This window comes from Ambystoma mexicanum, chromosome 10 (genome assembly GCF_040938575.1).
Source record: "Ambystoma mexicanum isolate Mex_15411 chromosome 10, UKY_AmexF1_1, whole genome shotgun sequence".
In the NCBI taxonomy this organism is placed as follows: domain Eukaryota; kingdom Metazoa; phylum Chordata; class Amphibia; order Caudata; family Ambystomatidae; genus Ambystoma; species Ambystoma mexicanum.
Window position 1 is genome coordinate 1,672,368,357 of NC_090932.1, and position 23,435 is coordinate 1,672,391,791.

The following is a 23,435-nucleotide window of genomic DNA, read 5'->3' on the forward strand; positions in this document are numbered from 1 at the left end:
AGCGCCGTTGGTTTGGGCTCCTCGGCTGCTATGCCGGGCGCAATGTCACCCACGCAGTCAACCACGAGCCAACGCTCCGGCTCGGTGAAAAGGAAGTCAGAGAACCTGAGTAAGCTTGATCCAGGCGGAGAAAACCAAGAGGGAGCGAGGCGGTGACTCTCCTCCACGGTGAAGGCCTCTGACGTGCCAAAGGTCGTGAAGGCCCAGATTCACCCAGCTAAGGCCTCGATTGAGGGAGTCGTGGCATCCCTGGCAAAGCCTGCAGAGGCGACCCCAGTGGAGACAGCCTCCAGGCCTAGAGTTTCCCTGCCATCCCGGAGGGAATCATCTTTCTAAACGATCGAAAAGACCCCTGTGAAGCCCCAGACCGAGAAGGGGGGGGGTGAGGTAGTCCTAGCGGACTCAGCTAGTCCTCGGAGGTGGTATCCATCTCTCATCAAGGCTGCCCTGGACAAGAGGTTCGAGGAGGCCAGGGCCTGCGGGAAGGATCCCGACAAGGCGGACGTAGAGGGCGAGCTTGTAGCCGACAAGGAGCGGCAGGTTGAAGAGGAATCGGAGGAGCCTCGACCAACACTTCCGTCTCAACCGAGGCTACACCACCTGGACAAGTCAGAAGACATCTGGCTGGCACTGCGCACCTTGTGCCGGGAGAGAAGCACAAGGCTGCCCTTACCGCCGGCGGACGATCCAGCGGCGCCTGGACCATCGGGGAGCCCTCCAGGCAAGCGGAGGCGTGTCCATCCCCCCCCACCTTTCCATCCGTCACCCCCATCCCCTCCTCCGAGGGATGAGACGGAGACAGACGGGGACGGACGATGGCGGAGACGGAACTGATCTCCCATTGCCCCCTCCCCGGGTTTCCCCTCCAGACGAAATTGGCTTGTTTCTCGCCATGATCACTAGGGCCTCAGAGCTTTTCCAGCTATGGCCCGAAGAGCAGAAGACGGAGGGATTCCTGTATCAATGAAGGGAGGCCACGAGGAAGACCATACTCTGTCCCGTTGTTGGACGACATCTGGGACGAGGGACTGTCCCTTCTGAAGAACATGTCCACGGCCCCTGTGAAGAGACCGGTGCGAGAAGGAAGTACCGGGTCCCAGATTCTGCCCCTATGTGCCTCAGGGCACAGCCATCTCCGGACTCAGTAGTCTCCGCGGCGGCCAAGAAGAAATCGGCAGGGGCGACGGCATCGACTTTCACTTCCCTGCCGGATGGCGAGGGGAAGAAGCTGGACGCCATGGGATGTTGGGTCATCTTGTCGGCAGCGACGGCCATTAGGGCGGCCATTGCTCTCGCTATCGTGGCCCGCTACGTTAGGGAGCCGTGGTTTAAAATCGCCCCCCTCCTGGACTTCCTCCCGGATGACAAGAGAGCGGAGGCCCTCAAAATCCTGCAGGAGGGCGAGGTGGCTTCAGATCACGCCATCACGGTAGCTACGGACATCGCCGACACCAGGTTTCGCCAGATGGGCAGCGGCGTTTGCCTTCGCTGGTGCGGTTGGCTCAGGGCCACCGACTTCCGTCAGGACGTGCAGACCAGGTTACTGGACATGCCCTTTGACAGGAAAAATCTGTTCGGCAAGGCAGTGGACGAGTCACTGCAGGCCATCAAAGCGGACACCAAGACGGCCGTGCCCTGGGCACGCTACATCAGCGACGGCCATCCTTTCGAACCTCCAGAGGCAAGTTCCAAAGTGCCTCCAAAGGATTTGGCCACAGCTCTTCGTCATACCGCCAGGTGGCCTGTTCCTCATCGCAAGAAGCCTACAGAGGCCGCGACAAGGCCGGTGGACATCGTCGCCGTCACCATGGGGCCCAAGGGGGCAAGGCCTCGGCGAAGCAGGACTGAACCGGCCGTGATGTCGGGCCCCCACCCGAGCACACCGGTGCGAGGCCGGCTGGCGAAATTAGTCAGCGTGTGGGAATCCATCACCACTGACCGTTGGGTGCTGGATGCCCTGGCCCACGGGCACACTCTGGAGTTCCAAAGGAAGTGCACAGACTTTCCACCGGTGGCCAGGAAAGAAAACCACATCATAACTACTTCTGCAGGTACGAGCGATGCTGGCAAAGGGCGCGATAGAAGGCTCCAAGGCTCCGGTGTATACTCACGGTACTTCCTCATCCGAAAAAGAAGACAGGCGGCTGCTGGCCTATCCTGGACCTCCGCTGCCTCAACAGGTACATAAAATCCCAAAAATTCCAGATGGTCACCCTTCAGCACATGCTGGGACAGCTTGAAGGAAGGGGACTTCCTGTCATCCCTGGACCTGGAGGATGCATACTTCCACATCCCCATACACAAAGGACATTGAAGGTTTCTACGCTTTGTGGTCGAGGGCGGCACTACCAGTTCAAGGCACTGCCCTTCGGTTTGAAGTCGGCACCAAGGGTCTTCACCAAGTGCCTGGCGCCGGGGGCGGCGCGGCTGCGCCTGCAGGGGATCCACGTCTACCCCTATCTGGACGATTGGCTCATCCGAGCAAATTCAAGGGAGCTCGCCGTTGACCACAGAGCGAGGACCGTCCGCCTGCTCACAGAACTAGGGTTCACAATCACAAAGTCCTGTTTGGTGCCATCGCAGGACACCCTATTCCTAGGGGCCAGGCTCAATACGGTGGCGCAGCTAGCTGCACCGTCGGAGAGGATAAAGGCCATCCTGGGCAAGGTACAATGGCTGTTGACCATGGAAGTAGCCAGGGTGAGGTCCATCAAGTCCCTACTTGGCATGATGCCGTTGTGCAGCTACCTCATGCGTCTGTGCAGGTTGCGGATGCGGCCACTGCAGGAGTTCCTCGACGCACGTTGGATGCAAGTGGCGGGAAGCTTTGAATACAAGATCTCCCTCAATGAGACTTTCCCTCAAGCGATCCGGTGGTGGGGCACCCACGCGCATCTTGCGGTGGGCATGGACTTCCAGACCCCAGCACATCAGGAAACTGTGACGACGGACGCCTCCCTGGAGGGATGGAGTGCGCACACCGGAGATCTCCACGCAAGAGGCCTTTGGCTCCCGGAGGAGAGGTCACTGCACATCAACGTCCTGGAGCTCCGGTCTGTAATCTGGGCCCTCAGGTCCTTCCTTCCGTCCCTCAAGGGCAAGGTGGTACGGGTCTTCACCGACAACACCACCAATATGTTCTACATCCGGAAGCACGGGGGCAGCAGATCTCTAGCTCTATCCAGGGAAGCGCAGGATCTGTGGCGCTGGGCCGTCGCCCAGGGGATGATCCTGGTTCCCTTTCACCTGGAAGGAGTGAAGAACACCGTCGCCGACTCACTCAGCAGGGAGCTGCGTTCTTGCCACGAGTGGGGGCTTGATCAGGATCAAGTAGATCTTCTGTTCTGAAGGTGGGGCAGTCCCCAGATCGATCGGTTCACGATGGCGACGAACACCAAGTGCCAGAGGTTCGCCAGCAGGCTTCCCCAGCCGGGGAGCATGGGGGATGCATTTTCCTTTCCCTGGGACGGACTGTTCCTCTATGCATGCCCATCGTTGCTGCTTCTACTGCGAGTCATCAGTCAACTCAAACAGTCCCGGTTCAGGATGATCCTCGTCGCACCGGCGTGGCCGAGGCAGATATGGTTCCCGGACCTTCTGGACATGTTGGCGTCCCCTCCAGTCAAGCTTACGGCGGACGCAGATCTTCTCGCCAGGGAGGGAGGCACGATCCTGCATCATGACCCAGGATCGCTGAACCTGCAGGCCTGGCTCCTGCAGCACTAGAGTTCAGAGGCTACGATATCCCGGCAGACTGCAAGGAGGTACTTGCCAAGGCCAGAGCATCGTCGACTCTTAAATGCCAGGGACATAAGTGGAAGAGGTTCTCTGTCTGCTGCCGTACTTGCTGTCGCTGGCCAAGGGAGGGCTGGCACATGCCTCCATCAAAATTCATCTGGCGGCTACCTCCCGCAACACCAGAACTCCGGGGCGGTCATCGTTGTGGTCCCACCGCCTGGTGAAGGAGTTCATGAAAGGACTGTTCCGCTCGTTCCCGCCAGTGAAGTCTCCGGCCCGGCGTGGGAGCTCAACGTGGTGCTGACCAGGCTCATGGGTCCACCATTCGAGCCTTTGCTTTCGGCACCCCTGAAATTCCTATCGTGGAAGACAGCGTTTCTTGTGGCCATCACCTCCGCATGACGAGTGGGAGAGATCCAGGCCCTCTCCTGTAAACACTGTACCTGACATTCCAACAAATGAGGGTTGTGCTGAGGACGCACCCCTCCTTCATGCCCAAGGTGCCGTCGGACTTCCACCTGAACGAGTCCTTGGTGTTGCCTGTTTAGTTTCCGTCACCTTCTTCGCCAGCTGAGAGGACTTTGCAATCGCTGAAGTTCTACGTGGACACCACGAAGAGTTTTCAGAAGACATCACATCTGTTTGTGAACTTCGGCCCTGTGAACCAAGAGAAGGCCATCTCCAAGGCTTCCATTTCTAGATGGCTCTCCGGCTGCATCATGTACTGTTACCGGTTTGCAAACAGACCGTTGCCCGGCCGTCCGAGAGCCCACTTGACAAGATCGACCGATGCAACTATGGCGTTCCTGTCTGGTTTTCCCCTGCTAGACATCTGCAGGGCAGCTACGTGGAGGTCGACGCACACCTTCACGAGATTCTACTGCGTCGACCGGGATTCCAGGGAGTCCAGAGTCGGCCAAGCAGTGCTGCGCAACCTGTTCGCTTGAAGGTGAGCCTTGTGAGGAGGTAAGAGATGCTTAATGTTGAGTTGTTGAAATGCTTAATGTTGACCCTTGCCACCGCCTGTGTTTGTGCGTGTATACTGCTATGTATTATTGTATTCATGAGCATGTGAATCCATGCCAGACCCCATGCTGGAGAAGGAATAAGTTACTTACATGTAACTGTTGTTCTCCAGCATGGGTATGGCATGGATTCACATGAGAACCCTCCCTCCTTCCCCTCTGCGGCTCTTCTCTTGGTCCTACTGCCACTTTACGTGGTACCAAATCTGAAGATGGCTGCCAGAGGGGCTTAGATAGAGGGCAGTCATTGGCTGGGAGCAGTATGACCCAGAGACCAGTGATTGGTTATTAGTAGAAAGACCGTTCAGAAATGAAACTGAAACTGACTTTTTTCTTTACTGAAGATTCCCAGCCTGCCGACTGGGAATATTCATGAGCATGTGAATCCATGCCAGACCCATGCTGGAGAACAACCGTTACAAGTAACTTGTTCTCTTCTTGCAGCAAGATATTTTTTTTCGAAAAGAACGCTACAGGATGAAGCTGCCCTGTGACACGATGACGTTGTGACAATACTGCCACCATCGCACAGTCTGAGGCATCCGCTTCCAGGAAAAACCGCTGCTCCACATCTAGATGTAGCAATATTGGTCCTGTCACAAACTTCTCCTTCAGGAACTGAAACACCTTCTCAGCTTCCTCGCTCCATTGAAACGTAACTTCGATTTTCTATAATGGAAATTATTGGAGAAACAATTTGCGAAAAATTCGGAATGAATCTACGATAAAAATTCGCAAATCCAATGAAACTTAGCAGGTCTTTCACTGTCGTCGGCTGAGGCCAATCTCTTACATCTTTCACCTTGGTTGAATCCATTTCCAAACCTTCTGGCGATGAAACAAACCCTAAAAATTCCACTTTCTCAGTTTGAAATTGACTTTTCTAATTTTGCAAATAATTGATTTTCTCTTAACTTGATCAACACCTTCCGAACACGTTCTGTGTTCACTTAATTCCTTTGAAAAAATCGGGATATCATCTATGTATACCACTACAAATACATCCAAAAATACTCGAAGAACTTGGTTGATGAAAAATGTAAATGCAGCAGGAGCATTACAAAGACCGAATGGCAAAACCTGATAATCAGGGTGTCACATAAGGGGGTAGCCGCCTAACAAAGTTACACCATACTCTAACTTGTGTATGTGGTGGGTATTATAAAATCGGTGGTCCATGCAAAAGTTAACCTACGATTCATCCTAGTGATGTAATCCGACATCCCCTGGGGGTTGAAAACAAGACCATATACTTTGTATTGTATAGGCAAATTCTATTACAAGCAACCAGTTTTATACGGTGCAGTTTATTTTAATGCACTCAGTATTCTTTAACAAAACAACAAAAACAGAAATGAAGTGTTCTGATACAAAAGCAAAAACATGTTTCAAGGCAATAGTAGAGCATCAGTCTCAAACCAAAAAGAAAAATTACTTATAGCTTCATCATTTGCATGGTAAGGTTCTTTTACCAGCAACAACAGGGTAACACTTGTTTTAGTTACAAATAAGGTTTGACAGATTGTTTAACAAATTGTTTTCCCACTTGGGGGGCTCTGTAACACCAAGTAAAGCAGGACAGAGTGGTGAGTGTTAGTAAAGTTGTGTACATTTACATATAGGAGGGCAACAGTTTGCCTCACAGTATTAATAGTGAAACCTATAAAATTGTACACTAGTATATGGATCTATAAGTGACCAATCCTCAGTCGATCTACGTCAGGAAAAAGAAAAACTCCCAAAGATGTAGATTGGGTCTACAGTTGTGTTTCTGGACCCTTGGACATTTTGGCTTCCAGTGTGGGTGCCTTCATCTGGGCCAAAAGAGGATTGTATCTCCCTATAGGTGATAAACAAGAACAAGAGGAGGGGAGGTGTTAGAGACTCACAAAGAAAATCTGTACCATAAATTGGTAACAGTGTGCTACATACAGAAGAATGACCTGTATGGCTAAAAGAGAGGAGAGCTCTCATTAAAAACAAGGAAAAAAGAATGTTGCCAACCTGAAGCTTGGGTCCGGACGGGGAGAGAGTGGAAAGGACAGGGGAGAGGAGAGTGCAGCAGTCCCGTCTCGAAAAGCCGTGAAGATTCAATGGCTACAAGGCGGCAGGGTCCGAACTTTGTAAGTGGGGTCCCCACCTAATAACAGAAGAATACCGGTGTGTAAATCAAGACTGGTAAGACCCAGGAGAGGGAACAAAACACACCAAAGCTATTTATAAAAAAAGAAAAAGAAAACGGTAGGAAGATAAATTTCCTACCTGAAACGGTGTGGACTGGACACCTTCCAGTGCGGGCCAGGACAATTGGAGGCCCAACTGAAACCCTGGGCAGGCAGGGGGCTGCAAAAATAAGGCCCAACTCAGATAAGTTGAGGGGCCGTGGTTTCAGAGGAGTGCCCCTGTAGCAGTGGACAGTTGGAAAATCTAAAAATGGAAGGCAGAACAGGGGAGACAAAACAATGAAGAGGCCATTAGAAATGGACAAGCCTATGTGCTAGGCTAGTGTAAAGTAAGGGCAAGCACCCTAGAGAATAGCATAAAAGTGGGAATAGCGGCTGCCCTTTGCTGCTTACCTGAAGAATTCAGGACAGCAATCCGAAGTAAGGCTGTGGGGCTACCGGGCGGCGGAAAGCTGCCTATGAGGGCTGCGAATGCACGTAGCAGTCGTGCACCGAGACGCTTCCCATATGCGCATGCGCGGTGGGGGAACACGAAGGAGGGCACTACTCCCCCGCGTGTGCGCAGTGGCTTTGCTGCGGGAGATGGCACTAATCCCGCGCGCATGCGTGGTTCGAAGGAGTTGGGGCCGCGAGTGACGCTGCTCCCATGTGTGTGTGTAAGTGGCAGCTTACTGCAAACGAACCAGGAGAAAGCTGCCTGCATACCACGGGAGTGGCAAAAGGGAAAAAGATCCCAGCTTTCCGGAAGCAATCAGGACCCTCAGGGTAGCTCCTCGCAACGTGGAAGGAGCCTATGGGAGGCAAGAACTGTCTACAAGGGAAACGGGTGGGGGGGCAGGGGGGGCAAAGGGGGGGAAACAGAGGGGCCAAACATTGGAAGGTGCAAATGTTTTACACAAAGGGTGGTACACCTATAAATTCACCATGAGTAATCAATAGTATATAATAAGGCTCAACACAGAAGCAATTGAAGCATAGTTTAGATAAACAAAATGTACTTATGAACAAATTGAGCATAAACAGACAAATAATTCCAGCTGGAGAGTCAGAAAAACATATTGTTCAACCTGGGGCCTCACTAACTCTAGTGAAGGGCGGAGGGTGAGCTAATCGGATGTAAAATGTGGCATGTGAGGATTGCCGGGGTGGGCATGTTACCAGGAGGTTGGAAGTCAAGGAAGTTAAAGGCAACCCCCTAATAGTGCCTGTTATCCAGTGGTGCTGCCTCATTGAGGCCTGTTTCAATTGAACGCAGCTTGAACACCCACCATGCTTCTTTGTAATTCAGGGCACTGGTCACATTTCCCAAATTTTGTATCTTTTCAAGTACCCACCACTTGAGCTGGTCCTGGTTATGCTGTAGTTCCAGGAAGTGTGGGACCAGTGGTGCTGTAAGCGTCCGGCATCTGATCCTGGATCGATGTGCCACAATATGTTTATGTATTGGTCTGCTAGTCTGGCCTGCATAGCGGAGGCCACAGGGGCATTCGATCACATAGATAACATTGGGAGTTTTGCAATTAGTATGCTGGCGCAACGTCCAGTCTTTGCCTTGAATTTTAAAGATCTTTATCTTGTCAGTGAAGCGGCAGACCATACAGTTCCCACATGGGTAGTGGCCCATGATTTCTCTTAGATTCCAAAGTCCTGTACTCTGGATCTTTTTTGGAAGTCTGGCATGCGTTAGCCATTCGCGGATGTTCTTGGAGCGTTTGAGGGCCATCGGTGTGGGGGTTCTCCAGGTAGGACTTGACGAATTAGGGGCCAGAATTGCTTAATGATGCTCTTAATCCTATTGGTATTTGGTCCAAAAGTCGTAACGCAAGTAATTCTGGTGTTCTCTGTCTCTGTTTTTAGGCTCAAGTAGTGTTTCACGTGGGATACAGCGAACCCTTTTTCTGGTGTTTTTGAGGAGTTTCTTGGGGTACCCTCGCGCTGTGCGTTTAGACTCCAGAATGTCTGCGTGGTGTTGATATTGGCGGATGTCTGAACAGTTGCGTCTCAGCTTAAGGAACTGTCCGAATGGGAGATTAGTCTTGAGGCTTTGTGGGTGATTGCTCCGGTAGTGAAGAAGGGAATTCCTATCAGTTTCCTTTCTGAAGAGGGTACACATGAGTTTACCCTCCTCCACAGTGATAGTAAGATCCAGAAAATTAATGGTTGAGGCACTACTGGTAATAGTGAATTGGATGTCGGTGGATCTGGCATTGAGCCATGTAAAAAAAGCCATAAGTGTATCCGTTGTACCTCTCCAGACAAAAATAATGTCATCGATGTATCTATACCATCTGTTGATGTTGTTAAAGAAAGGATTCTGCTGAGTGAGGACATGTCTTGCTTCGAATTCTGCCATAAAGATAATGGCAAGACTGGGAGCAAAAGCTGCCCCCATCGCTGTCCCGGCGACTTGAAGATAAAACGTATCATCAAACGTGAAGAAGTTCTTGGTAAGTGCTATTTCCAATAGTTCCAGGATGAAGTTGACTGGGACACGTTCTTGTTCCATATGCTGAGTTAGATGGTCCGGTATGCAATTAAGGGCTGCCGTTTGTGGGATACTGGTATACAGGGCTTTTATATCCAGGGTCACCAAGAGATCAGTCTCACTATCAAAGATAAGGTGCTCAAACAGGTTGATAGTGGTTGTAGTGTCCTTGAGATAGGTGGGGGTCAGTTGGCACAGTGGTTTTAGAAAAAAGTCAATGAACTTAGAGTGGCTCAAGGATAGATCCGCAGCCTGATACAATTGGTCTTCCAGGTGGGGAGGTAGCATCTTTGTGGAGCTTGGGAAGTGGATAGAAAGCTGGTATTCTCTCTTCCGAGGTATTAAGAAAATGTTCCTCCTTATCTGAAATCCAATCACGTTCACAAGCGTATCTGGTACACGCGGAGGTTTCTTGTTTGATGGTCATTGATGGATCTTTGCTCAGTACTTTGTAGTTTGTTCTCTCATCAAGCAGAGTCAGCGCCATTTCTTTATATTGTGCAATACTTTGCACCACTATCCCTCCTCCCTTATCTGCAGCCTTAATCACGATGTTGTTCGTGGATAGGTTTTTAAGGGCCTGGCGTTGACCATTGGTAAGGTTGTGTCGTATGTTGGTCTGTTTGTGATTAATTTTGGCAACTTCTTGTCTGACACATCTTTCAAAGTTGATGAGGGCTGGTTCTGTGTCGTCGTCGTTAGGACAGAAGTTTGACTTTGATCTCAGTCCTGTGTCTTCCTCCTCTGATCTTTGGTCAGCATCATGAAAATATGCTTTGAGTTAAATGGATCTAAAAAAGTGTTGGAGTTCATTTTCTAGTCCGAACCAGTTGGTGTTGTTGGTTGGGACATATGAAAGACCTTTAGAGAGCACTGCTAGTTCTTCTTCAGTGAGATCTTCCCCAGACAGATTGAAAACTGGTAGTTTGTCAGGAGTGACTAGCGGCGTCGGTTGTGGCGTTGTCCCCTGGGTCTGTGCCATGGTGGGTATCCAAATGTTGGCATAAGGGGGGGGGGCCCAAAAGTTGTTGTTGAGGCCCCCTTGCCCTAAAAAAGGCAGAGGTTGTTGGAAAAACGGTGGTCTGGGCTGCATGTTCCTGCCGAATTGGGGGTTTGGGTCTCCCGATCCTGAGCCTGAACTAGAAGTGTCCGAGAACGTGACCCAGCGTTTTCTTTGTCTGGCAGCGCCTGCTGTGTTTTGTGCTCTTTCTTTCTCTTTGCTTTCTTTATAATCTGGCGATAGATAAGGGCATACTTTTTCTGTCTTGAAAATCGACATGTCCTTGGCCAGTTTTTTATGCTTTTTCTCCAGGGTATCTGCCATGAATTGATCCATAACCTTATTTATTTCTTTAAGTTTTTCCTGTGCGTTGTCTAATGCATTGTCATTAAGGAAACCTGATAATCAAACAGCCCATATCTGGTTCTAAATGCTGTCTTCCATTCGTCCCCTTCTCTTACCCTTACTAAATGTTAAGCCCCTGTAAGATCTAGCTTAGTAAAGATTTTTGCTCCCTGAATTTTGTCTAGCATGACTGAAATCAATGGTAAAGGGTATCTGTTCTTAATTGTTCTCTTATTTAAAGCCCTATAATCAATACATGTCCTCAATGTTTTATCTTTTTTGGGCCCAAAAAATAATGGCGAGGCTGCGGGAGATTGTGAATGCCTAATAAATCCCTTAGCAATATTTTCATCAAGATACTCCTGTAGATGCTCATTTTCTATTTCAGTCAGCGCATAGACGCTTCCACAAGGAATTGGTGCCCCATCTTCTAGATCTATCTTGTAATCAAAGGGGCGATGCAGAGGTAACTCATTAGCTACTTGTTCATCAAACACATCTTTGAATTCACTATAACATTCTGGTAAAACCCCAGACACAGCTTCTATCAAATGTTCCTTAACTACACCTGCAGCCAAACACACTCCCTGACTGTTTCCTCTTGATCCCTTTCCTGACACATTAAGAAACATTGCTCTCTACAGAATTCAGACTTAAATTCAACTGTTCTCCTGCCCCAATCAATGGAGGGATTATGTAATGTTAACCAGGGCATACCTAGAATTATCTGTAGTTGTGGTGCATCAATTAACTCAAACACAATGTCCTCACAATGTTCCTCCCCAATTTGCATCCTTAAAACACGTCATTTGTCAGTCAGTCAACAAGTTTATTCGGATTCCAAAGAAAATCCATCAAACACAAAAAAAACATCATACAAAAACAATTACATTCAATATTCCAAGAGATGATAACAGAATGCACCCCATCAAAAATCATTGAGGAGGAAAATAAGTAAAACTAGGAGCCCCATTATCATCAAGAAATCCCCCATTACAAGAGCCTATCCCCCAAGGAGCCTGACCAATGACGTCCCAAAGGGGTGAGGTTAGCACCAGACAGGGGGGGAGGGTCTCATAGTTAACCTCGGGGGGCACTCAAGGACTATTAGAGGATGACTACTGATTAGAATACCACTCCTGGGTGACCAACTAGTCCCCCCATATTGTCCTAGGACCACCCTTGCCACTCCCAGGTCCCAAAATGCAAGTTCCACAATGTCACCCTGCTGATTGTCCACTCTTGGCATTCTGCGACACCCTGCCAAGGATTCCCTGGACACAAAAGAGCAGCCTCTTACGGACCACAGCCAATGTAGACTTTTGTTGAGGAGGGCATCCCTTGACTCCTTCCTGTCCCTTGCCAACCTGGGTACGCCATGCAAGAACACGGTAGCTTGTCCGTCCGGCCTAGGACATAGGGTGGAGGTAACCTCTCTCTACACCACAAGCCATAGGCTCTCCCCTCTCCAGGAATGAGGCGTGTTTGGCCCGATTTGCTTGGTGCAGTGTCCTCCCGAGATGTAGGTTTTGCCTTAGATTGGGGCACCCCATTGAACACTCTAGGCTCGACACAAGTACTGGGGTAGATACCCTTGGCTGCTTGTAGATTCCCAAGCACCATGCTAGAGCAAGGTTCAGTGAACGTGGGTGTCACAGGGGCCTGTTCCTGATGGTGTGCCAGGGGGTGGGCCAGGGGTGAAACGATGGGCCCTTTGCAAGCTATTGGAATGTTACAGGGCTCCCCCTCGCACTGCTTTTCCCCCTGCATTCCTATGAGGACTGAGAGCAGATTTTTGATAACTGCCAACTCAGCCAACACTTGGATGCATACACATTTACACACCCTGGCTGTAAAATCACCCCCAATTGAGGGGTCAGTGGCTGGTTTTACAGCGGAATTGGGGTCATCAGGTTGTTGCTTCGGAGCCCCAAGTAAGGATAGATGAGAATGCGAGCTGACTGAAGGGCTTGACGGTGACATATAATCGCTCCAGAGACTGCTATGGTCAGAGGATATATTCAGCGGGGGTATGTCAATAGGCGGACTGCAAAGATGCAGGCTGCCCTCATTGAGTGAGCAGACAGGGGTGGAGCAGGACGGGCCCACCTCTGTGCAAGAGCCAGGGTTAGGGCAAGGGACTGGGATGAGGACCGTGCTGGGGGTTCCGGGGGTAGGATTTAGTGGTGGACAGCTGCTTTCCAATGTTACAGACCCGGCCGCTTCCCTCTCTTGTTCCCCCTCTTGCTCTTGCTCGAAACAGGATTGGCCGGATACAGAAGTCCCAATTGAGGCGCTGGGTATCGTGGGGGGCTGAGGTGTGGGGAGCTCGACCTCATCGGAGTTCTGGAGGGCCGAGTTAGGGGGTTTAACTGCATGACACTGCTGACGCTGCCTCCTGACAACCAGTATCTTGCGTTCCGATTTAGGACCGTTAACATGGGGAGCAGACATGAGGCCAAAAGGGGGGGGGGAGGAGGGGCAAAACAGAGGGAGCTTTCCTTGGCACAGCATGAGATTTTAGGGACCTTAGAGACTTTAGGAGAGTCATGGCCAACGATCACTGCCCCCCCTTGGCAGCAGTTGGATTTGTGGTTGCTTGATGACTGTCTCTTATGTGGCTTCGTGTGGTACTTACGTGGGCCTCAATTTTCTGAATTTGCGGGCCGGACCAGGCAGGTCTCCCGCCGAAGGCCAAACCTTGCCCCGCCGCGTTCTTCACCTCGGCACGGTCCAGCACAGATCGTTGAAGGCCAGTCTGTCTAGCCCCCCCACGGATCCGCGAACACCCCAGCGGGCCACCAACACCCCGCGCCCTTGTCCCGCGGGCTTCACCCTGCTGGGTTTGGGTCGCGGGAGAAATACACGGGGGGCGTGGCCACCAGTAAGGAGTCCCTCCAGGGACAAACAGCGTTCTCAGCGGGCCGCCAACACCCCGCGCCCTTGACCCGCGGGCTTCACCCTGCCGGGCTTGGGTCGCGGGAGAAATACACGGGGGGCGTGGCCACCAGTAAGGAGTCCCTCCAGGGACAAACAGCGTTCTCAGCGGGCCGCCAACATCTCGCGCCCTTGACCCGCGGGCTTCACCCTGCCGGGCTTGGGTTGCGGGAGAAATACACGGGGGGCGTGGCCACCAGTAAGGAGTCCCTCCAGGGACAAACAGCGTTCTCAGCGGGCCGCCAACACCCCGCGCACTTGACCCGCGGGCTTCACCCTGCCGGGCTTGGGTTGCGGGAGAAATACACGGGGGGCGTGGCCACCAGTAAGGAGTCCCTCCAGGGACAAACAGCGTTCTCAGCGGGCCGCCAACACCCCGCGCCCTTGACCCGCGGGCTTCACCCTGCCGGGCTTGGGTCACGGGAGAAATACACGGGGGGCGTGGCCACCAGTAAGGAGTCCCTCCAGGGACAAACGGCGTTCTCAACGGGCCGCCAAGTCATTTGTGTAATTAGACCTGATGTCAATTGAGTACCGTCTACTGCTCTCAGTTGTTTATTTGCTAAAGCCCAATCCATGAAATTTCCGATGGCTCCGGGATAAATCACACACGGACCTCCAAACCTTAGCTTACCTTCCCAAAATAAGGATACATTAAGAGTGATATGTGGTATTGCTGTCTGAATGGTATTCGCTACAACTTGTCCTTTCCCAGCGATAGATGGAAATCGTTTAGGAGCATGTGGACATCTTCCCACAAAGTGTGTTCCATCTCCGCAGTACAGGCGCAATTTCTCCCTACGTCTTCTCTCCTTCTCCTCTTTAGTTAAAGGACCTCTGATCTGACTTTCCACCACCTGGCCCCTAATTTCTTTCCCAGTTAACTGCTCCAACTTAGGACGTTCACTCCTACTCCATACTCTGCTTTTAGAAAAATGTCTCTCCTTTTCTGACCTTCTCTCCAACAATCTTAAATCCAATTGAATTACTAAAGAAATTAAATCTTCACAAACTGTACGTCTCTCCACTATAGTAGTCCACCTCTCCACTATAGTAGTCCACGCATCCTTAAGTTCTTCTCTTAAACCTCTTTACAAAATTGAAGCTCTTTTCCTCAGGCCACTCACTCTCTTGTACTAGCAATCTAAATTGAGTTATGTATGTCACCAACTCTCCATTACCCTGACACAACTCCAGTAATTCACCATCTACACACAAAGATGAGGTTCTCCTATCAAACAGCTTACTGAATTCTTCTTTAAATATCTTCCAGCCACTCTTCTACTAAAGGTACCCACCAGGCAGATGCCTCCCCTGTGGGGTAAGAGATTAAAAATGCCACCCTGGCAGTTCCTGTGGGAAAAGCTTATGGCCTACACAGAAATTGTAGTTCACGCTGCATTACAAAGGTCTTTAACTTCCTATGATCTCCACTAAATATCTCTGGTTTCAACTCCCTTGGCACCTCCTAAGAAATTCCTGGAATTAAATGTATATATTCTTTCTCTCTTCTACCTCAGAAGCCTGCCACTTAACTCCTAACTCTGGATACAAAACTTGTGGTTCTCGATATTTAGCCTCTTTACCAATCTTGGATGGCCTAGGAATCTCTGATCTGTGTACCAAGCTACTTAATTCGCCCACTTTAACTCCCAAATTAATTGTCTAACTCTTAGCTATTCTTAGATCCTCCTTTATCTCCATTAACATTTTTCCTAACGTCCCCAAATTTAACTCTGACTCTGGTTCCATCATCACTCAGGCAGGATTTAAATACGTGGGCCTTTCATTCTGTCAGCTCCAGTCTTGAATCTTCCTGCAGGAGTGATTTTTTTTTTTTTTACTGACTCGGATGGCTCCGGAGCAACGAGTCTCTGATTTGAATCCTCTTCCTGAAATGAAACGACGCTCGCGCGGCAGCACGCAGACGACGTATGAGGGTCCTTTACTTTAACCGCACTCGAACGAGCGTAGCGCGAGATAACAAAAAGAATTTGCTCGCGACTACTGAATTGTTAAATAATCATGTACAAGTTAGTACGTTTTTATTGTAATAAATTCAATTGAATCTCGCGCGCATCTGTTAGCTTGTTACACACGCACAAGCACAACTACTTTGGTCACTTAAAGTACGCGCAAACGTGTTGTATTTTAGATGACACTCACGGAACTTGTTCCAGATAAAGGAAAGTCTTTTACTTTAAACATTTCAGATATTTCAAACTAAATTACTCTTAAAACTTTGAAACTGAACATATACACTTCTTTGACTTATAACTTTGAAGTATGAAGAAACTTAGCTTGCTTCATCTGTGTTTACTTCTCAGCTTCCAAATAAGACTCTGGCTTCACAAGGTCTTCTGTAAATAAGATTTCCTCTGTATCTTCTTTAGTATCTAAGATTTGTTATACTTTAGTAACTAATTCTGTGAACTAAGGAAACTGCGTCCTGCCACTAAGGCAACTAAAATGAAAGGCAGTTTAGAACTCTAGTTAGAATTCCAAACTACCTCACAATCCATCCCCACCAATCACTGCTGCTGAATGGAAACTCCATCTTGCTTTGGGGAAACAAATGACTCATGCAAGTTTCATTAAGGAATGTTTTCAAAATCTCCAATTTATCCAAATCATAACCCAAATATCATTCTGCTAAATGCTACTTTAAAAGTGTGAATCTAAAAATGAGTAGCTACATGAATCTTAAAGTGAGTTTTTTTTTTTTTTTTTTTTTTTTTAAACGCTTGAAATGTACCATGAATTCATCCTGACAGTACATGAAACCAGGATCTCTAGGCAATGCACTATGGATGAGCTGCTCCCTCTCTACTCAACCCCACTATTGCACAAAGTAGTGCACAAGTCTCACCAGGAGCTCATGTCAATGATACTCATTGCACCAATGTGGACAAGGCAGCCATGGTACTCCCATCTGCTAAACGTGTCGCTGTGTCCACCATTGAAGCTGCCAGCCTAACACGACCTGTTTACACAACATGATCAACAGATCATTGAACGGTTCATTCAACCAACTTAGCAGCCTGGCACCTGATGTCATAGTGTTTGGCCATTTAAATTTACCACCAGGCTGTATGGAAATACTAAAAGGGCCATGGAAACACATCACTAGATATTTCTATTTCAATAAGTGGAAAAGATTTGTAATCTAGTGTACAAACAAATATCAGTCCCATTGACTTCTCAGCAACTAACATACTTGTATGCCTTCTTCTTTTACTAGACTGTATATAATTCACTGAAGGCATATTTAGTATCATTGTCTGCATACACAACATTTCAACACAAGGTTTCTTGGTGGGGGAATTCCAGTTATCGAAGCGCCGATTGACAGGTTGGGCTGGGTGTGGCTTGAGCCACCCCTTCTTGGCCAGGGCAACAACGTCCTTCATCGGGATCCCAGTCTTGGAGGGGGGCCTTAGCGTGAGGACTTTTGCCAGGACCACCTCCTCAGGCTGCTTAACCTCGGGCTGAGGAAGGCCCAGGCATTCTGCCAGGCCTTCGCTGACGATGGTGTCGGGGTCCTCCTCCTCCTTGTCTGTGTCCACCTTCGTGCTCGGAGGATCCAGAACCCGTGGAGGGCTACTGGATGCCGTGGGCTGCGGTGTGGGAACCAGAGCCTGTGGAACCGCCTGTACTGCCAGTTGCGCGGGGGCCAGAGTAGAAGCCGGCAAAGGAAGCGCAGGAAGTGCTGGAGCCTGAGGCACCGAAGCCATTGGAGGAATGACTAAAGGTACCGGTGGGGTGACCTGAGGGAGCATGTCCCTGATAGCATCCCGAAGAATATATCCCACCTGGGGCGATCGCATCAGCGCCAGAAACCTTTCGAAGAACCGTCTTCGGAGGCTGAGCCGGTATTGATGGAGTGGCCACGGGCTGCTGGTGCCAGGGCGCCCTCTGTTTGGGATGCAGGGGGATCCTGGCCTGCACTGCTAATGGATACGCTGTAGGCCACGTACCTGGTTGACCACAGTCCCACCTCGTGACTCGTTCCTTGACCTCTCTAGAGGCGGCATCGGACGAGCGCCCATTTTGTGGAGCTGCATGCCACATGCCGAAGCTGTGGTGCCTGGCTCGATTGAACCGGCCCCGTCCAAGACGCTTGGTGTTGGATTGTAAAGGCTTATTCCGCACTACAGGCCGAGGCCAGGAAGGCGTAGAGCCCTCGGCAGAACTGCCGGTAGTGCTGCTTGAAGCCGCCCCCTCGGACATGCTGGTACTAGGATGTTGCCCCTCGGGAGTAACCCGGGTAAAAGAACCTTGTGGTCCCTCAGCAACGATACCGGGAGAATACGAGCCTCGGTACGTTTGCTGGTACTAGAGCCCCACCGGCCCCCACCCCCCATGCCGGTCAGGCGCTTCTTCGGAAAAGTCGCCCTTGCAGGGTGAGATGGTGAATAGAGGCCTTACCTTAGACCTCAAAACAAAGTTTGACAAATTCCTTCAGGTCCTTAGGTGGTGACGTTTGGAAGAGCTCTCTCCACCTAGCCAGCCTGGTCTTCAGTGCCCAAGGTGTCAAGGCTTGCACGCTGAGCAACCTTGGTCGGGGCCAAGGCAGCGGAGGCAAAGGGCGTGGGGGTCTGATGTGGGGAAGAGCCCCTCGCAGGCTGGACACCTGCTGAAGCCTGTCGAAGTCGACATATTCCGGGGAGGAATGTGGCGTCGGAGGACCAAGTATCTAGAAGAATATCCGGGGAAAAGTGCGTGGTATTACATGGCTGAGGCCAAACCCAGGAGCGCTGGTGAAATCGGCCCGTTCCCGTTGACCCGGAAAAGGGGACTGAGGAGTGGTGCCGGTGGGCAGAGTCAGGCTAGTGCATGCTCCCAGGGCCGAGCCCCCGCACACCTCTAAATTTAAAGGGGACAAAGGTTTTTCTGGTGAAAAAGGTTCCGTCTCCCGTCCCTTGCAAGGGAGCCCATACAGTATGGAGGAAAGGGGACTATGGACTAAGAGTATGTTAGTCACTACGGTAACTATTGCTCATTTACAATTGTCAGCAATTTGAGAAACTGCAACATGGCGTTCCATGCACACTTTTGTGTAGCTACTCAAGCTGTGATTCCCAAGGAGGGACAAGTCATATTAAAGTATATTTTTACAACTGTGCCTTCATCTTCCCACATTTTTCAGGTACTGCTTACTAGTATATGCCTAACATGTGACTCTCTGCAGATTCACAAGCCTCCGAAGACAAACATTACTTACCCAGTACGTCCTTCAGTGGCTTGCACCTGCTTACAATCACAGGTACCCACAAAGCCTCCCCTTTTGGGAGTGAAGGGCAGTTTTCTAAAATAAACCTGTGCCATACCTCAGGACAGATAAACAACAATCTGAGGACGTTGACGTGTCAGAGTATGGATAACGATAAAGGATAGTGTTATAGGAACACCCATTTCAATGCCCCTTGTGAATTCTAAAATAAAACAAGATGCAACACTCCCCAGCAACCACAGGATGTCAGCCTATGCATAGCATGTGATTCTAAGCCAATACAAGCCACAGAAAGATGATTACTGGGAAAGTAATGTTTGTCATCTTACCGCGCACCATCAAGGACCATCCTCACCATGTCATTGGAATGTTTTTCCATGTTTTTCAACTCGTGGATTATTTTACATCTGCAGTACAGTGTTAACAAATATATTTAATCAGAGATTAGGGAAACATGATTGTTTGTAGCATCAGTTTCACATGTGTTTCTACCTATGACCGACTATCATTTCAAACCTCCAGTAATTAAATTATTTTTAGCAAAACTACCATCAAGATCTGGTAGCCTGGGCATCTGCGGCTATAATAAGAGGCACAACATTCACTCATAACACAGATGCACAGTACCATCTCACATGAACCCTCACATTTTCTTTCATTGTGGGCCATCTGTTCCATCTTAAAAATATATGCAAGGAATGGGACGATCTTTGGTTTGGTTGTGTAAGAGATGGACGATTTGATTCCTCCATTGTGTGTCAGAACAATGTTATGGTCCACACAAGATTTTGTCAGTATTCTTTTCTACCATAGCCCATTCCTTTCCCCGAAACTACTAATTAATAAATCTCGGATTACCACCTGCTACGTACAAAGAAAAGCAAATGCCACATGTTAGCATGTATATTTTGTTTTATTCAGATGGAAGACTAATTATCTTTGTTTTGTCTTTCAGAAAATGGTTTACGTTATTATCTGTGTAGTTATCTTGCTTGTGCTGCTTGGAGTCATCCTTGCGTCAACACTGCACTAAAGGGCAGTGCAGTGTCCTCTGCGACACTCGACCGCATCCGTCTCGACAACAGGCCAGTGGCTAATTTTCCGAATGCAGTGTAAACCTGTGAGCCCAGTGTTCAGTTCGGAACTTTGGACTGTCACTTTATGCTGCATGATCAGTGAAGTTCACTCCAGTCTCCCAAAAGCGCCGTGGCAAGATCAAGTGACTGCAAGTCTTCTAGAAGATTCTGTTGGAGCAGCCTCTATGAATCAATATTTGTTACTATATCACAAGTAAAGGTCTTCACGTTCCATTCTGTAATGATTTCCTCTTAAAATAATGAGCTAAATGTGTGGGTTGTTTGTAGGACACTGTCTCTGTGATGTAGCTTTTTATCTTTCACTGCCAGCACAATGTCAATGAAGAGGGATGTGTGAGCAGATTCGTCTTCGATTCTTCTCCACCGTAAGAGACCGATGTTATCCCATATTTGCCAGGTCTGCTACCACAAGTGCCCTTACCCCACCTCTAAACCATTTAACGCCTTAACACTGTGTACCTTTTTTTTGCTACATACATTTTTAATGGAACCATTTGGTACAATTGAGTAATAGTAAAATCCATTTTAATCTTCACAAAGTTCCTTTTTATCATTCACATGAAATGCTTTGGAAACACTAATTGCCGATGGGTCAGTGTATATGGCGGCCCAAAGTGGGGCTTGTAGGATGGTACCTTACAGTGGTCCTTACAATGACGGGTGGTCTACAAAGTGAAGATGGGAGACCTCCATGTTCAGTGCACCTTTTCAGCATGCTTGTTTTTGAAGGTAGCCCTATTCACGACACCAAAGTGCAGCAGTAACCTAAACCAGCAACAGGACACAAGTTGTTTTAACATTTTTCAATTTGGTAGAAATGTTAGCCCACACTGCTGCTGATTTTCTTTTGTACACTTTGCTTCAAAACTAACCATTAGCAAAATGGCTGTTTTTGGAACGTGGTACAGTTTGTGTTTTATTCAGATTTCAATTGCACTTAAATTGCAGCCAATATTTAAAGTATTTGGAGGGTTTGACTCTGCCTACGTATTCCTTTCACAGTCAAGATCAGTTGAAGCAGAGCTGAAATTTGAACAAAGATTTCTTTAACTGTGAATTACTTTAAGTGTGAAGACTGAAGTGTTATTAATATTAGTATATGTGCGTTACTATATTAACTTATGTTAGCTTTAATATTGCAAGAGTTTTTTTCAATGATGTGTTTTTTGTATTTAACATTCATCTTGCTATTCCTGTGCCTTCCTTAACCTGCTAATCATAATTAAAGCAGGCATTGCTAGATGGAGGCAACATGTGGCGGGAGCTTCTTTAAAAAGTTTTGTAAAACCTGGAGTGACTCCCCATTTTGAAAATGTCTATTGTACTGCTGCAGTTCCACTAGTGCCTTGTATATAGTCTGTATGTTAACCATTTAGACTTATTATTGCACACTAAAAGTCCATATTGTATATTGTTTGCATAATATGCAATTTGTATGTTACCATAACTTAAGTAGTCTATCTTGTTCAGTCAATATTTACATTGTTAAATGTGTTTTCTCAGTGAAAGGTGTCGTGCTGTGTAACTATACAGTGAAAGTTGTAATTAGATTGATGGCAATTTAGCCAAAGGGAATATTGATGCGACATTGACATCACTCCATTCGTTGACCTAGATCTTGCACCCACAAATGCCAGTCTATTTACGAACCCCCAGTCTCTGACGTCAAGATATATTTATAATGTCACTTTATAAAAATAATGGTGAAAGTAGTCTTAAATCTCTGCTTTTGGATATGGGGCTTCTTCTGGCCTAGGGATACCATTTCCAGATGCCATGTTCTCTGTAATGTCTGCCATTCAGGATTGTGTTGCAGCTTAGCATTACTATTTACTCTCCAGACAGGTGGTTTTGCCTTATTCCGGGTTTCTGGAACCGCCGGGTGATTGTTTACTGTTATTGGGAGACTGCGCCTGCAGGCTTCTCAGCCTTGGGAGACTGCGCCTGCAGGCTTCTCAACCTTGGGAGACTGCGCCTGCAGGCTCCTAAGCTAGAACCCTCTTCAGCACACACCTGTAGGATCAATAGTCTCCTACTTGTTTTGCCGTGAGGAAGCCACAATAAGACCTGCTGCCATGCCATAGTGTCAGTGCACTATAGCATGGCAAGGGGCCTTCTGGTGGCTCTGTCACAGCTTCCCAGTAGAATCTTTTCCCTGTGCATATTGTACGTTTAATTTGAGGGATCTGTACCTAAAAGAGCACAGCAATTTGATTTCTGCCATTATGAAACTGACACCAATGATGTGAACCAAAAAGGCTGTGTTGAATACCTTTCTAGGGTGCAGGCCTAAAGCTTTTTCGTTCTTGGTCAGGATCATTTTATGTGTTATGTCCTTATATTTATAGATGTATATTTTACTGTCAAATATATTTATTGAAATATGCACATTAAAAAACCTAGCTTTTTTCAACTTTGCAGTCCATGCAGTGAAGGAAACCAGAATTAGAGTTGTGGGCAATTAGGCTCCATGAAAGTCTAACCGTTCAGTGCCAGGATTGTTTCGATCAGAGATTGTGCACTCCTTGCACGTATTGTAGCCTGAACCCTCTATGTAAAGTTTACAATGTATTGGCTAATGCAAAGTTTGGAATCCTTTTTCACATTCCCAGGAGAGCGACCTCTTCTAATCCTCATTAACCTTAAATGCAGACAGTTTTGTCTGGTCTTAAACACTATTGATGGTTTCTATAAAATGACCAAACATTCTGTATGTACTAATACACTTTGCTAATAAAAGAAATGTGTCAAATGTTGGTGTTTTGAGACTTTTTTTGGGGTGTTTTATTATTAAATTTTAGGTATTGCTTCTGAGAGCTTTGGTTCTGCCACATCTCTTGCAAGATTATTCAGTGGGTGACTGGTGCATTCTCTGCATGGATTGTCAGAGTGTAGGATGAAGTCCCCCCTCTCACCCCGAGCTAGAACATATGCTAAAGAAATCTTCAATACCTAGCAAAAAATCCCCCTGAAGGTGTAGAGCGTGGTAAAGCCTGTGCTATGGGCTCAGTACATTTGCAGAAACGGAGCTACTATGTTGGTAGGGATTGAATTGTAGACTACTCTGCCTAGTACATTACATTTTACTAATAATATGCTGGATTTTTTTCAGTTGTCCTGTTTTCTCCTCTTTCCAACTCTCGCTCTTGCTCCTGAATTCATATTTGGTACTTTGCAGCCTGTGCCTTCCTCTACATTGCACCATTGCCTTCTACAGTGTACCTGGTGCAGGAAGCAACTTTCATCGGCTAGGCCTCACTGCCATTGAGCCCATTGCCTGTGGAACCCACCTCCAGCAAGTTGCTGCGCTTTGTGTGAGGGAATTTATTTCAGGTCATCGTGTAACCGCTTTCTTTGCATGTCACAGCTTTGACAGTTACTGAAGTTAACGG

General features: G+C 48.3%; 1 protein-coding gene across 5 annotated transcripts in view; it reads left to right on the plus strand.

Annotated features, from left to right (window-relative positions):
• The window catches only part of STX2 (syntaxin 2), a 523,716-nt gene extending 500,921 nt beyond the window's left edge, over positions 1-22,795 (plus strand). For all 5 annotated transcript variants that reach the window (XR_011276253.1, XM_069620086.1, XM_069620085.1 and 2 more), the window contains one exon: positions 19,902-22,795. Coding sequence is in view for 2 of the 5 variants with exons in the window: in XM_069620085.1 (XP_069476186.1) it covers positions 19,902-19,979 (78 nt within the window). In the remaining 3 variants the exon portion in view is untranslated. The remainder of the gene's footprint in view (positions 1-19,901) is intronic.
• Positions 22,796-23,435: the final 640 nt, after the last annotated feature.